The sequence below is a fragment of the Oryzias latipes genome, chromosome 7 (genome assembly GCF_002234675.1).
Source record: "Oryzias latipes chromosome 7, ASM223467v1".
Classification (NCBI taxonomy): domain Eukaryota; kingdom Metazoa; phylum Chordata; class Actinopteri; order Beloniformes; family Adrianichthyidae; genus Oryzias; species Oryzias latipes.
Genome location: NC_019865.2, coordinates 20,906,679 through 20,923,220, shown reverse-complemented (window position 1 = coordinate 20,923,220; position 16,542 = coordinate 20,906,679). Strand labels below are relative to the sequence as shown.

Genomic DNA, 16,542 nt, shown 5'->3' with positions numbered 1-16,542 from the left:
CCTTTTTTTATTATTTTACAGCAGAAAGAATATAAAGCATTCAGAAAACATCTTCCATATTTTAAGGGCAATTCAAAATGTTTTGCATGGCTTCAGCAGCTGAAATCTTTTTTTATTTTTATTTTTTTTTAACATATCCATCGAGTCAGTGACGCTTTTACATGCACAATTACAAAAATAAAACTTACAAACAAGGGATTGGAATTTAAAAAAAAGGAGGAAAGAAAAACACATGAGGAGAACCAAGAGGAGATGAAACTTCTAAGGTTTGGGAGCAGAGAAAAGTCGGGTCACATAACAGGGAAAGACAGAGAGAAAGACAGCTATAGAGGAGAGGAAAAGAGATCTAACACTAGTTCACATGCAAAGTGAGGACCCGTACTTTCTATCAAAGCAGGGTCTTTTTTTTTCTCTTCTTTTCCGTTTGGATTCAATGAAAACGTGCAATTCGATAAAGGGTGCCATATAATTGCTGTCCATAAACTACTGAATGCTTGTCTTGCAATCCTGGCATTTGCATAAGAGTAAGTCGACTACATGTGTCCAATCATTTTTGAACTCTGCTAGGTCTATATGTCTCCACAAAATAGTTCTTTATTGCTCTGTGTCAACAAGTGGAATAACGCTGTAAAACTGCTCAGTTCTGTTGTCCTGATGCGCCTACCTTTCTCTGGTTTGGGTGCTTCGGAAATAAAAGAGGAGGAAAGGCAGATACCCAGGCCAGTTCACAGAACATCGTGAAACTGATTGATGCTAAGAAGAGTGCCTATCAACTAGCCCGTCATCCCACACATAAATGGCAGTAAAACAAGATTTGCAGGTGCAACTACATTCTTAATCCTAATTATCCTCTATGCTTTGACACTCAAGATAAATCAAAGGCCCAAATAAGTGGCCAGAATTATTATACAATGACTTGACAGGTTTCTGTTGAAAACAATTGTCAAATCATTTCTCCTGAAGAGCTTTGTATAGATTTATATGTGTAAATTGACTCTATTCCAGGGATTCACTTGTGTCTGCTATGCTCAAGGTTGCAACTACATTCTTAATCCTAATTATCCTCTATGCTTTGACACTCAAGATAAATCAAAGGCCCAAATAAGTGGCCAGAATTATTATACAATGACTTGACAGGTTTCTGTTGAAAACAATTGTCAAATCATTTCTCCTGAAGAGCTTTGTATAGATTTATATGTGTAAATTGACTCTATTCCAGGGATTCACTTGTGTCTGCTATGCTCAAGGTTGCTGAGAAGAAATAAATATGCTATTTCTTTTAGCTGTTTTAACTTTTTTCTTTTAATCTGATTATGTACCTATTCCATGAATTTTTTGTTGCTGTGAATCACGTCCCGCTCTGTTTCCTCCTCCCCATTTTTGGCACCCTGAGTAAAATACAGAAGGGAGGTGAACCTGTCCCTCAGCCTGGAAAAAGAGCAAAGCGGCTGTCACCACTCAATTCTCGAGTGAAACTGACAAACCTAAGTGTGTGTGTGGTGCGTGTAGTTGTGTGCACAGGTAAATTTGTTTGCAAAGTCCCAATGTCTCCGCCATTGTCCGTTTGTGAGAATCGGGGGGGAGTACACTGGTAACAATATCAATGAATACTTCAAAGAAAATGAAAACGTCAGGGCTCGCTCTAAAAACTATCCTGTCATCGTGCTTTGTCATGAAAGCCTCGGCCGTTGCTGAGTGTTGATCATTGGTTTCACTCCAGGTTTTTCCTCTGGTCACATGCCCTCTGTCTTTCTGAGTTCTGTGACACATCAAACCAATGTTCATCGCTTTACAGACAGCTATGTCTTTTGACTATCCGACTACCGATTCAAGGAAAGTAAGCATGCTATAGGTGCAGCTTGGTCACCCAGTTAACTATTTTAACCCATGCAAGCATAATAAATCCTTTGCCTTTTTTGCCACAACATTGCATTTGGCTATGCATTCTAACCACAGACTAAAGGGTAGATGGATGCAACAAACCCCAGTAGTGGCATTTCAAAATAAAAAAAAGCTGTTCTGTTGGAAAGTGGATACAAAGGCATGAGGGAGGAAATGAGGATGAAAGCTGGAGAACTATGTTTATACTGCTGCTTGTAAAATGTACCTTTGGTGAGTGTTAGAGCAAAACTGGCAATCATGTTGGTTGATAATGATCCGGCACTAGATGTGTGCGTGATCATAAGCATTCTCTTCAGGTGCATTAAACACACTCACAAAACTGGACTGCTGCTAAGAGAATATGAATAGGCACTTTCTACATAAACCAAAGAGGTCCCAGTTATTATGTGAGTAAAAAAAAAACATGGTCAATGAACCCTAGAAATACCAATTTATCCTTATAAATGTCTGACAGGGAAAAAAACACTGTACGGGAGTTAAATATTGTAGAAATTGGCAACAGTTTTTCTTTTAGGTCTGATGTAAAGTAACATCTCATGCTTCATAGATGGTTTTCTAGGATATTTACTACAGTCCTTTTATCTCATGTGCAGTCCTGGCTTCCTGGCTAAAATCATCTTAGCACCTTTGACAGTGAGAATGGTTCATGTTAGCAAATGTGCGCTAAATTGCATAACAAAAAAAGTAAAATAATAATAAAGAAAAGCAACACAGTCAAAAACAGTTTTTCACACACTTTCCAGGGTGAATTATTTTGCTCCACATAGAATACGTCTTTTGAGACACTGGCAGCCTTGATCAAGGACATTTCTCAAGAAGCACTAAGTATTTAGGAAACACTGCAACCAGTTTGCAACGGAGGGCATTTCTGTTAAACCATATATCAGAACCGGATGCAAGAGAATGTTCGTTAAAAGCAATAAACAACATTGTTTTAGACCATATTGATGGGGAGGGCTTCATAGTTATCCATTGGGCAAGGCTGCCATTTACAATCTTTAAGCTCAGACAACTTGAGATCACATTCTGTTTTCATTGACAACAAAAAGTGAAAAACTTTGATATGCTAAATTCAGTAATGAATAAATGTTCCACAGATCTGCAGAGATGCAGGAGACAAAGATAAATGCAATTTTGTTTGATTCAGGGAACTCTGTAACCTCTGTTGTTTCTGCTATTGTTAGCCATTATAGTCATCTGAACTACTGTGTGTTGTACTGTATGATTATCTGTTCTGCAAAAAATCTACTACACTATCTTCCCCAGGTATATAGCATACTCATACCTTGGCACCATTGGCAAAAGTTTCTTGGGAGCCCAAAAAAAAAAGAAAAGAAAAAAAAAATAGGATAATTTTTTATTAAGATAATTTTGAAGACCCTTCCTAATGCTAAATACAGTATTTTAATTTTTTCTTCTTCAAATATTGCAATAATATCATGCTTTAGCAAAATGTTGTCTGACAGACAAACAAAATAAAGTTAAATACTTCAATAGTGAAATAGTTTTTCATTTTACAGAGCATAGCCACTACTGCTTTTGTTGTTTTTTTTCTCCCCCCTCCCTCGAATTTTTACTCTGTTCATACTTTTCATGCACATAGCTCATTTTGATCCCAGATATTTACACTATATACAAACAATACAACCATACTTCTTCGGCATTCAAACAAAACTATACAAATATTCTGTTTTTGTCTCATACCTGTTTTTGACCCATTTTTAATGAATAAAATAAAATATTTCTAAAATACAGTCCCTGTAAGGAGCATGTTTTTACCTACGTACTTTCAGCCTTTGCTATATACAGAAATCACTCAATTGTCAAAAATATGGATTTGTCAAACCCCTATTTTGGGACAAGCTTAGGGACCCCTCAAAGAATCTCTAAGACGTCAAGGCAATGTATGTGATCTTCCCCTCAAAAGCCAGCACAAGGCTCTGAAGTTCATGGAAAAGAAGAAAGAAAAACAGCAAAATAAAAAAACCTGGATGACCCGAACACAAAATTGGCAAGTTCTTATGTCGTGTTTGAGTAGGGTGGAGGGGGGCATTGGCTAAGAACAAGTTAAATAAAGCCAACACAGAAAAGCTTCCTTAGAAAAATGAAACAGGCTCTTACGCAGGAGACCATGGAAACATGAGCCACTAAAGTAAGATATGAAAAAGGATAGGCTGAGAGACTAGACCATAAGTACACAAGCAAAGACTTTTCTTGACAACAAGTCATGCATTTTTTTTTCTTTGTAGAATTTAACAACATATAGCCTGAAGATACAGATCACCAATACATCGGACATGATGGGAGAAATACATTGAACAATATGAAACAAATTCAAGTAAAGTGACAATATTTATATACAATAAAGCATATTCTTATTCTCTCAAGAAATGTTAAACATAAATATTTCATCCAAAGTTTGCCTCTGCGTGTTTCAACCCCACTACATTCAATTGTAGCTCCACTCGTGTGGGCAGACTGGTGGGGCGCACAGGAGGACAGGCGAAGCTAAAGGGGCTAAACCGAATACCGTACAGTCTGGAGCAGTTGACAGCAGTCGGCGTGGGAGTTATTGATAAATTGGCTCAAAAAAGTCTTTTTTTTGTTTTGTTTTTTAATGAAATGGTTTGTCACTTTAAAAAAAAGTACTCATGAAAACACAGTTAGAGCCCAGAATGTTTCTGCATGGTATGTGTGTCCTCTGAGATCTTCTGCTGCAGTCCTTTGAGGTCCTTCCATCTGACAGACCACCCTGTTGTGTGTCGCTTTTCTGCAAAGTCCAGACCGTTTTTTTATATCAAAAAAGAGCAAAGCAATCCATGAAAAAAGTGCAAAAAATGCCAGCAAGCAAATGTCCCCCTCCCCTATCGTTTCAGTTTGTTATCCAGTAGAAGACGTTGCCACTCTCCCAGCAAAATCAAGTCAGTGGAAGGAAGACAAACATGGAAAAAAACAAAAGTAGAAAAAAAAACATGAAGATGTAATATTAGCCGAACCAGTAACACTGCTATAGAAGTAATAATTAGTGTTTGCATTGATGTTTTTTTCTGTTCTCTTGTAAAATGTCTTGGGTTGAAACAAAAAGAGGACAGAGTAGTTAGGAGAGTGATGTCACATCGCAAGGGGGCTCTTCTGAGGGGTCTCATGTTCCCTGGCCCTTTTCAATTCTTTCACCCTGGAACACAGAGACAGACACGTGTCTATGAATGCAAAACACGCACAAGAATACGTTCTACCAGACACCACACATGCAGGCCTAACTGCGTCATACCGTTCAGCCTAAACTGTTAAAAGACACAAACAAAAAAAGTTAAGTCAGAGCATACGATCAGGAGCTGGTCTGTGAAGAGAATTATAAGTTAAATGCATCAATGTCAGCCTATGTCATATAAGGTATACAATAGAAAAAGCATCTGTGACAAAGTAATAAAAGGAGAACATCATTAAAAGGAATGGTTACATGATGGTACTTTGAAATATTTCAATAATAATCTGAAGATTATTTGGTCCAATTTAGCACAAAAAAAGAGAAAGATTATCACATTTATATCAAATCACAAGATAAAATCTTTTATTTACATTTCTGGTAATATGTTATTTGTAAGACAGGCCATATAAATTATAAACAACATTTAAAAAGTGAAAAAAACCAAAAATAAACGGAAAGAAAAGTTAGATTTTACACATAAAATGTTTTACAGGATAACAATGAATCAAGACTAAGACTAAGAATTTGCTCCAAAAAGGGGTCAAGAACTGTGACTGAAAAATAAACCCAAACAATTATCCCTCCATTGTTGTGCTAAACACTGCGTGCGAGATCTCCCTGCAACATGTTGTTTCAAAAATGGAACAAGGCCTTCAAATTTAATGTCAATTGTCATTAGGCATTTTTCCAGAAGTCAGTGTATTTCTAGGTGTGATGGACTTTTATCATTTGTGTTCTGAGTAAGAGCAATTGATTCTAACTTTTTTTATGCTTCAAAATGGAAATTGAGATCAATTCTAAGTTTACAATGTTGAATTTTGGAAGATACGTTTTTGTCTTTGATACTTTTTATTTAAAACATGTATGATTATTCAAACTTTGCTTTAGAGTCCTTTGGTAAAAATAAATAATAACCCTCTCAGGCCACTCCTTGTATCTTGTTTTTAATATTTTCCTTGCACGTTATTAATCATCCATGGTTGTATTTGCCTAAAAATGATCAATTTTGACAGCCAAGTGTTTTATGTTTTGAAATCTTGCCCTACACAAAATATAGGATTAAAAAGATAGCACACTTGTTTTAGAAAAGACTGCATGTTCCAAACTCTTTTTATGCATTCTTCATTAAATAATTGCAACTAACTCGTTGGAGTTGAATTAAAAGGTTAGTCTTGCATTTGTCAATGACAACAATCTAAAAAGTCTTCCAACCTGTCGAGTGGCTAGAAACAGAGCACACAGGCAGCCAGGCAGCCAGAGAGACATTTGTTTAAGAAACAGCAGTTTCATAGCATGCCTCTATGGAGAAGAGCAAGGCATCTTGATTTGACCACATGCAGATTAAATATAATTGAGAAGAAGCCTCCCACCCACCCCAGTGCTCTCAAACTGGCTTTCAGCACACACACAATGCTGAATAAACAAAAGAAAAAAACAACATAAACAAATAGGACTCCCCAAAGGGAGGAAGGACAGTTGGATAAGCATCTGTAAGTGTCGCAGTGAAGTCACTCATGAGCATTTTGTTAGTTCAAGGGTAAAATCTGCTCCTAAATCTGAGTTTCTCAGTTCACCAGTGGCTCTGGTCAGCAGACTACATGCAAGCAGGCATCAAGCAACAGTGATGAAGAATGGGGAGAGGTGGCCAGGGAGGTGACAGAGAGAAACAGCAAGACAGAAACGGAGTGACGGAATGCACCAGCTGAGGCTTCAGGAGGAGAATATCGCATTATTCAAAAGAGAGATTAGGACATAGTAGGGATTAAAGGACAGGAAGAGGGAGAATAAAAAGGTAAAGAAGAGACGGACAGTGCGGGAGGCACGAACTGAGTTGCTGAGGCTGCACTCACCCGCTTGAACAGTCTATGGTCCATCAAGGGGCTTGGCATAAACAGCAAAACAATACCAGACAGCTATTAGCACACAGTAGACACTGTGGAGGAAGGGGGCAAGGAGAGGTGGGGGCCAAATATTGTGTTGGGGGAGGGAGGGAGGGAGGTGGGGCTTGACATTTGTAAATAATAATTGTTTTTTATAAAATTCAATTAAATACATCCAGAGAACCAGCTGTCTGATTTAATAGATAGATAAATAAAAAAATAATTATGGGACTGATAGGTACACTCAGCACAAAGAGCAACCAAATTGATGTGTTTTTAACCGTCATGACTGATCATCTTTACACACTTAATGACTCCCCTGGTTAAAAAAGTGAAAACTAATTATTTTGAATAATAAAAACTACAAGTTTAGGTTATTTCCATTACAAAATGAAAAACTGATTTTAATCTTTAGAGTCCTGTGTGCTCTGAATCTTAAACATGATAGAGACCTGAAGTCATCATGCCAGCTTTTATTTTGGTGAGTGCAAATGGATATAAACTCATTTTGTTAATTAACATTATGTAACATTAGGAACTCAATCTGACTTGAAATAATTGATTTTTTGACATGTTATTAACTCGTTTTACATCATTTACTACCTTAGAAAAGATTAGGTGTCATTAACAGTTACAAAAATAGATGAAGTTATTTGGTATACATAGTGAGAGAAAGCTAATGCTGTTACAGAAAGTTTCAACCTACATAAATGAAGCCGCACTGGGCCATACTCAGGTTTTTTGTGTTTAAACTAAGTGCTGCTGATTAATTTAATAATTGCTGAATAAGGACCGGTGTTTGCAGCAAGCATGCAGCTTTGCATCAAGGCTGCTTGCAGGAGTGTGAGTCAGTGTTGGAGCCTACCTATGGCGGCAACGTCGCAGGAATCTCATGATCTTCCTGGCAGCCTGATCCTGCCTCTTTGTGAGCAGACTACCTCTGTTGCACAGAAATAAAATAAAATCATCTTCTTGTCCAAAATAGAGAAATAGAATGTTATAAAAATATATCAAATTAATCTGGCAAATTTCAATAAATGGCTAGCGTGCAACAATTTTCAGCTTTTATTTTGGATAAGTTCCTTTCTGGATCTTATTCTCTGTGGCAGGATTCAATGATTTAAATCAATGCCAGTGCAGGAGCATCTACCTCAGTTTGTGCTGCACCAGGGTGGCAGCGGCCCCGTGGTGGCGCGGCCTCAGCCGGCCAAACTCTTTATAGCTGCGGTAGTATTGCTGAATGAGTACAGCAGCCCTCTTGCTCTGCTGGAACTTCTTCTGCTCGTGGTAGCTGCGGAATTTACTCTGGATAAGGATGGCGGCCTGCGTCATCTTCTTATAAAGTGCATACTGGAGACAGGAAAAGAAACCAAGTATCAGACTTAACCGTGTGTGGACATTATTTTTGTTAAACACCACGGAAAAACACAACCATCAAGTTACCTTCAAGGCTATCCATGTTAGCTTGTGAACAGGAAATGTAAAACATAAGTAATATTCTGCAGAAAAACAATTATTCGTATTGAACACACTTGGGTGGTGCCTACCTGTTTATATTTCTTGTAACACCGTTGTATTACAGCGGCTGCTACTTCCTGTTGCTCTCTGAGGGGCCGCCCCTGTTGGAGAGTAGAGTGGGAAAGGTGAGAGGACACATAGACGTCTCACCACAAAAGGATATCAGTGGTCTTCTGAAGTTTCCTGGTGGGTAGCACATGAATCCACCCTGGAATAAGAGCACACATGTTGTGGACCAGCCACCCGAGAATGAATGGAAGAAGTATGCTGCTGCCCAACAGGGAGCCAGATCGGTTTCAGCTGGGCACAAAAGACAAGTGTGAATGTCAGTAAAGAATTTGTCACTCGAACATTCAATAAAAGCCATTGAAGAGGGGGTTAAGGAAAGGGACTGGGGAGGGCAAAGACGATTGGTTCAGAGACAGATTTTTGAAAAGCAGGCAGAAGAAGCTGACTTACTCCTTGCAGAGGACAAAAGAGTTAAAGTGCGAGTACAGGATCTTAAATATATATCAAATTGCAGCAAGAATATGGGGAAAGTGCAGATCCTCCAAGCAAGCCCATGCTCTGCTCAAGCCACTCTTGCCATGCGGAAACCACGGGAACATTGTCATGTAACTTTTCTTGATTTTGTAGTGTGAATATGAGCATAAGACCAAAACGTGACACAAAAATCTTTACAAAAATGGCAAATCCTACACCTGCAGCTTTTTTAGTGTAGACACCAGGACACGGCTGGAAGCGGGCCTGTACCTTGTACTTGCGGAAAGCAGTTTGAACTAGCCGGGCAGCCTCATACAGCTCTCTCTGCTCTGGGTCAGACAAAGTCAACTGGGCCAGGTCTCGTTCCACCTTGCTGTTGGAGGCATTGATGAATTCACTCCAGTCTGCTGGAGAAGGGACCGCCGATCTGTCCAGAGTCCCTTCTCCCAATGGGGAACCCCCGGGACTCAAGCTTGGATTGGAGGACGGAGTCAGAGGCTCATTATACAGAGGCCTGATGAAAGAAAATAGCAGATTACAGCATTCAAAGAGCTCAGGTCCTATTCTTTAGCATGCAGAATTTCTGAAGCAAACAGCATACACAATGTATGAATTAAAAAATTGGTTCAGTCACTTTAAGGAAATTAATTTCATATTAACCCTTTCACCTATTTTACTTAACATAAGCTTTTACATGGGTTTTTTGGTGTTTGTTTCAGTTTTTCAGTGTGTGAATGTGTGTATCCATGGGTGAATGGTACTGTGACTGTAAAACACTTTGGGCCTTCTAGAAGGTAGAAAGATGCTACATAAGTATACACCATTTCAATTAAATTAAATCCTGATACAGCTAAAATGTGCAGTATTTCTTCTCTGTCTGATGGTTTAAGTCTCTGATTACAAATTAGCATATTCTTTGAAAAATACATTTGTTTAATGTAGGTTGCAGGTTTTCATTTTCCTCACTTCCTGTTGCAGCACATTGTAGCATTGAAGTCAGGCTAGAATCAAACCTCCACAGCACCCTAATGCTTTGAGTTTCATAAACACTAGCATTCTATCTGATATTTCCTAAAAAGTCATTTTGCATCATTCACTCTAAGATTTGCCTTAGATGTTAAGTACACAGACTCAATTTTGACTTTGGAATTCTAAGGATATAGTGTCAACACGTCTTTCTGTTTACTTTAAATGTTTCCACTGAACTTCTGTGATTGGTTTTTACATGAAAAGATGTGGATTTTGTTTCACGCATAAGGCACAATGTAGTGTCCATAAATGATGGTTGATGTAGATATTTATTTTGCAAAAAACTCATAATCTTGCAGTTATTTGTACTTTCATGAACATTTGAAATGTTGTGCTTTGAAATCTTTCTAGACCGAAGAGTAGCAGCTATATTTTTAGTTAAACTTCAGTGAATGATTGCTTCAATCAAATAACTGGTAGATGCATTTAATATGAAGCATCTGATTTCACTTTAGAAGACACTGCTTTTAGATTTGGGCTTTTTCTGATCTTGCATGTTTTTTATATTTTGAAAACTCAGCAAAGAACATGTCATTAAATTTTTGACATGTTCTGACACAATCAATCTAGGTTAAGTAGAAACTATTTGATCTTTCTACTTTTAAAAGTTTAAAGTAAATCATCTGTGTAGCAGGAAGGTCAAATATAAAATCAAGCACAACTGCATCATCCTAGTTTGTTGATCCTCTCCATACTGTTCCTTACCGTAGGTGAACAATGCTTGGCAACTGCTCCACATTTCCCAGGTAGTTTGCCAGCCAGCTCATGGTGTTACTGACCCCTGATGGATCTAAGGGCACGGATTCTGTTGTGGGAAAGTTCTCTCTTTTGATTCTCTCTGGCGTTGCTTCAATGATGTGCTCTGCCAGGGTCATCATATTTGCCTGTTTTGTTTAGAAAGACAAAGACAACTGAGGTGAGCACTCCCTGAGTAAATTATCAACAGTGTGGTAGTATATGCGCAGGGCTGCTTATGCAAGTTTAATTGCTTGGCTCTGTGACAAAAATGCTGGCTTTAATGGCAGTGCCGACGATAATAGTGATTTAAGTGGTTTTGCTGGAGGATGTAATTCTTAATCCAGCACTACATCTCTTCAAACTATGGTTAGACTGATATGGATTGCTGGAAAGTTGCCTTGGCCATCGAAAAGGATCAATGGAAACTTTGTTGCGCAGAGATGATCTCTGACTCACAGAGATGACACTCGTGCTCACCTGCAGGTCATCCATCTGTGTGAGACAGGCCTGGTTTTCTAGATCCTCTCGATACGAAAGAAGTTCAGAATCAGCCATTTCTCTGTCCGTCATCACCAGCATGCCCAGCTGATCCCGCTGCCGCAGACGATTGGCCAGTTTCTCCCTTCCCAAGCTACTGCCTCCACTGATCCCCAGCACCTTCCTGCCCAAGTTGTTACAGGAAAAGCTCTCTCTGGAAGGCCACCTAGATGTTCCAATGCTGCCTCCTGTGGGATGACCTTTGTCTGCACTCAGGCCTTCTGTGGACATGCTCTTTGTGGAAGGGGACAGCTTGGTGAGTTGTTGTTGCTCCAGACTCAGAGGAACAGACGCAGCCTTGTCGGGCTGGGTGTGAAACAACTCTGGGTTGGGTTTGTGTTTTTTGGCTAGTGGGAGGTCTCTTTGGCCCTCACTGCTGTAGTAGTTTGAAGGCTCTGACCTGGGCCTTCTCAAGTCTGCCAGAAACATGAAAAACAGAAGAACACCCCCCCCACAGTTAGCTGAAAATAGACACAGCTTGTCGGTTGTATACATATGAAAATATTGTGATCTTCCATGCAAACGATGTTTTTTTTCTTTAGATGCATGACCTGGGTTTAGGCTGGTGGTACTGGACATGGTTGTTGTGGTGGTTGGAGCTCCTTTCTTGCCACTTGGGGCAACGATACTGTCACTCGCCCAGCTGGCCATCCAGCTGTCTGTGGTGGCTGAATCAGGGGCTGGAGAAAAAGACATACGTGTAGTGGGGGGCAGAGGGCCCGGGGGTTGTTGCTCTTCCCTCTGTAGCTGCTCCAGACATTCAGCCAATTTAGTATGTCCACGAGAGCGAGCAATTGACAAGGGTAAGCGACCCAGGGAGTCCGGGATAGCTAGGGCACGCCTGTCCCATTTATACAACACCACTGCTGCCTCCAGGTGACCCAGAGCACATGCCCACATCTGCATGGAAAACAGGAGGACCACACGTAGGTTTAGGTAGACTGAATGCATGACTGAAGCAGGACTTTATGATTTTTTTCTTCCACCAGCAACTTTCTTACCAAGGGTGTGCAGGAAAAGTGATCCACATTAAGGGGGTCCACTTCCAGCTCTAAATCAATACTATCAGCATGCTTTGTGCTACATGTAAAACAAGAAACAGAACACATAAGTCATGTTTCAGTGTACAATCACAGGGCATAGTACCAGCAGGGAGCATGCAGATCATTTTATGCTTACCGCCACTTGATGAGTGTCTGAATGAGGGTAGCGTAGCCCTGGCCAGCAGCGAGGTGAAGGAGTGTCATGCCTCTAAAGGTCTTGGAGTGGATTAAATGTTTGGACTTGGCCCAGCAAGCTCTGCTCATCATCTTCTCACAGACCACCACAACACGGCTCTCAAAGGAACTGCTGGCCTGAATTTGGCCAGATATACACTTTAAAAAACAAAAAAGCACATTTTTTTTCTCCTTTAAAAAAGCAAAATAAATCATTGCTCCCATTTGTGCAATTGAATTTGTGCGAATATGGCACAGTAAGTGGTATTCATTGAGGTACACACTGCAAGATGCAAATACGTTTTTTTTTTTACCTGTGACTGACTGTTGTTTCCTCCCCCACCACCTCCTCCCCCACTGCCTCCTCCTCCTGTTCCTCCCCCAGCTCCACCACTCCCTGCACTGCTCGACTGCTGGTGGCTGGCCATCTCTGCCATCCTCCTCTCCATCTGCTCCAAGCGCTCCAGGATAGACATTCTAAACTGGTTGTCTGTGCAAAAGCAAGGGGGGGACACAGAGGAAGAAACACGTCAACACATAAGTAGCATCATATGTGGGGCAAAAAAAACAAAAGCCGCCTCTTTTTCACGTTTACACTAACAACCCTGAACCCTGACAAGACAAATGCTTACAGAGTGTGCACCACAAGCTGCATCAATATGTTGCTCTGAGGAGATTTGATTTGAGACTGTCGCAGTGACTCGGGGGCTAAACGTCACAAGGCATACAATCAACCGCTGAGAACAAATTCACAAGTCAATTTTTGAGATACAGCAACGCTGAAGGACAGTTAATTACGTTCAGCTTTAAAACACACACAAATCTATGATCACTGTTTTTCTCTAAAGATTATCGGAGGGACAACAGCATCAATTAGCGACTTTAGAAAGAGAACCTTCTCTAAAATAATCCTCTAAAGCTTATCAGACCTCCACTAATGACTCCCATCATTAAACGTCTTTCTCAAAGCACTTTTAAAGAGCTTCAGTAGACTAATAGAGGTTGAAAGACAGCTGGAGCATGTAAAAATGTCTAGAGCTCTTCAGACACTTGTGGGGGGAGTGGACGAATGAAGGCCTGCTTCAGCTGATTAATAACACAATGTTTATATTGATATGAATAGAAGAACTGCCAAAAGGTTGACAGTAGAGAATAAATATGCATCTATTTATAATATATATATATTAAAAAAAAGCTTTGTTAGGCAGAAAGACATATCCAGATTGATTTGGCTTAAATAACATTAACATTTTATGTTAATGGATACTGTATCAATCATTTGAGTGCACAAAAATGAAAAAGAAAAAAATCAGGACAAGCACTAATATCTGGTGTTGGTGCACAAGGCACATGACTTAATGTCAAATTAAATAAACCACGACATCCAACCAGCACCTGTGTGTGCTGTGTACAGACAGTAGATTGGGATGGGCATTGAGGGCCCACTGCAGCATGGAGTATCGAAGACTGCATTAGCATTCCCCATTTAGCTACTATGGGGCCGTTTCTGTGGCAACCTGCTGCCGAGCGGTAACCAGGCGACAGGAACATAGCTTGTGAGCCTGCATCCTATTGGCTTATTGATGAAGGGGAGGAGAAGAGGGCAGTATACAAGGGAAAAAATGTAGACATGCAAACAATGAAAACAAAATCTATAAATCTTTGCCCGAGTGCATGGCCTCTTTTCACTGTCAATGACCCAGTGTAAGGACTTATTAACAAGAAGTGGGGAATCTCTACCTATAGTGACATTGGCTTTTTAAGATTACTCACAAATTAAGGCTCCATAAATAAGGGGATGAAAAATAAAAGGTCCAGTTGTTTCCACCACTTGAAAAAGGAACTAATGTCGACTTCAGGCAAATGGATGCTTGGGGTAACAGCATTTTCCACTTTGAAAGGGGGACAGGAAGAACAACAATGAAGTATTGGATCGTTTTGTGGGTTTTGGACTCCTGAAGTGAGCACGCTGGTAGATCAGCTGATCACTCTCATATTAATGAGGGAAGCTGCTCCGTGTTTGCACTGTCTGTTATTATGGAGGATCCATCTTCACCTCTCAACACAGTGGCTTGAGGAGGCTAAGAGGTGAAGAGTTGCCAGCCTACTCTAGATTGAGTGCATGCGTCAGGGAGGGGAGTCAGTGGGTTGAGATAAGTCGCAGCCCAAGAAACCTGCCTTGACACAAAGCTGCGCTCTTCCTTTCCCTCCGTCTGATACGGGGGGAAGAGTAACAGACAGAAAGATGGAAGGGGGGGGGGGGGGGTTGCTAACATTAGGCTGACATGTCTTTGTTCAGACCCAATACTGCAGTGTGCTGCAGTGCAGATGATGTCATCTCCACCTGCTGCCTGCTGCTCCAAATGCGATGCACGTCCACTGCAGAGGGAGGATGGGGGTTGAGACGAGTGGGAGGAGACAGGGAAGGTGAGCAGCCAAACAGTACCGTAACAACACCGTGACGTTTTAACACCCTCCTCCTCTCTGGTTTACTGCCTTGTGACGGTGTGTGGTGGCAGACATTACTTAAAAAATAACAGGCACCAAAAAAATGTAACAAAATACAGACCTCTGTTTGTTTTAGAGAGATAGAATGAGCAGTTTTAAGAGAAGCAAGGGACAAAACCAGACAGAGGTTGAACTATAAAAATCACAATTTGACTGTCAGTTTATTAAAAAGTAATAAAAGTACTCAAAAGCTTTGCTAGTTGCATAAACCAACTGGAAATGTGAACCCGATATGACTGTGAAGAGAAGCTATCTCATCACTTCTAAAATCAAACAAAAAAAAACCTGATTCTTTTTTTTCTCAAATCTCTTTTATTTTAATAAGAACTGACACATTTGGAAGTTTTGTTTTCTGCCTTAAAAACATTTTGTTGTGAAACGATGACATGACTTGATTTCCTTTCTTTTTTTATTTGACTTTCTTGCCCTTTCAGACCTGACTCACAAAACCTGAAATAAGTGCGTTTTAGTGGAGTTGGATCTTCTCAAAAACAATTCAATATACAATTATCCACAGAAAATCCCAACAAAGTAATTTGGCACTGTGCTTGAAATGCCACTAAGAAAATGTCACTAAAGGTTTTGTGGACATGATTATGTTGTTAGAATAAACTCAAGAGTGTTCTCAAAAAACAAGGAGCCCTTCTCTCACTTGATAACAGTTTTTAATGGCTGACTTGACCCTTCACAAGATGAAGAGCGTGTAAAAAAGGAACAGATGGATGTCTTTGTTCCTGGATGAACAATAATCTAAAGCCTGTTTCATATAATCTAAAGACTTCTACCCATAAAGTCACAAGACAGTTGTTTGAAATCTCTTTATCTCCATAAGCACCACAGCAGGGGTATTGTAAAGCACCTCATGGCTAATTAATGTAGACCCAGAGATGGCCCTTATAAATTGTAATAACTGTTACGTCTCACAGAGGCTCTTTTCTTACTTTCTATTCCCTCCTTGCACATCCTTAGAGAGAAACAAAGAGTTAGGGGTTTTTCAAATCGGCAAAAGGCTTTAATCCACAAAAGCCTGCTTCAGTGGATTGGTCTCACCTCTGGAATGGGGCAGCGACTCTTCATGAGAAAGGATGATAGGGATAAAAAAGGAAGGACACTAAGACAAAGTGGATCAAATTTAGAATTGGTTGCAGGGACAAGGAAGGCAGCACAATAGAGTCAGGATAAAAATGGGAAGTCAAGGGTGAAGCGAGGACGGGAGGGCCTAAAAGAGAATGATGGAGAGCTGTTAAAAATGAAGGGGGCAAAAGGGGAGGAATTACAGGAAATACTACGGGTCGCCAATGTGAATAGTTATCCTTAATCATAAATGTGAAGAATAGTACTATTGCAGAGGGTGTGAACACACTGACATGCAACCTATGAAACCTTCAACTCATAAACCACAGAGAACTCAACAACTCCTGTTGTATAAAATTAAAAATCCTTTACTTAACATTGGTCAACTTACCAATTTATCAAGTGTCACATAAAAACAATAATGGATGGATGGATGGAATTACATGGC

General features: G+C 40.0%; 1 protein-coding gene across 7 annotated transcripts in view; it reads right to left on the bottom strand.

Annotated features, from left to right (window-relative positions):
• Positions 1-122: 122 nt before the first annotated feature.
• LOC101168211 (calmodulin-binding transcription activator 1-like) overlaps positions 123-16,542 on the bottom strand; it is a 325,673-nt gene continuing 309,253 nt past the window's right edge. For 3 of the 7 annotated variants that reach the window (XM_023956772.1, XM_023956777.1, XM_023956776.1), the window contains 13 exons: positions 12,827-13,002; positions 12,475-12,671; positions 12,297-12,375; positions 11,847-12,195; positions 11,236-11,711; positions 10,726-10,904; positions 9,262-9,505; positions 8,538-8,609; positions 8,434-8,454; positions 8,141-8,340; positions 7,856-7,930; positions 6,961-6,991; positions 123-5,077 (listed from right to left, as the gene is read on the bottom strand). In XM_023956772.1, coding sequence (XP_023812540.1) covers positions 5,045-5,077; positions 6,961-6,991; positions 7,856-7,930; positions 8,141-8,340; positions 8,434-8,454; positions 8,538-8,609; positions 9,262-9,505; positions 10,726-10,904; positions 11,236-11,711; positions 11,847-12,195; positions 12,297-12,375; positions 12,475-12,671; positions 12,827-13,002 — 2,132 coding nt within the window. In that variant the 3' untranslated portion in view covers positions 123-5,044. The remainder of the gene's footprint in view (positions 5,078-6,960; positions 6,992-7,855; positions 7,931-8,140; positions 8,341-8,433; positions 8,455-8,537; positions 8,610-9,261; positions 9,506-10,725; positions 10,905-11,235; positions 11,712-11,846; positions 12,196-12,296; positions 12,376-12,474; positions 12,672-12,826; positions 13,003-16,542) is intronic. The other 4 variants (XM_023956774.1, XM_023956773.1, XM_023956775.1 and 1 more) reach the window with 4 other exon arrangements.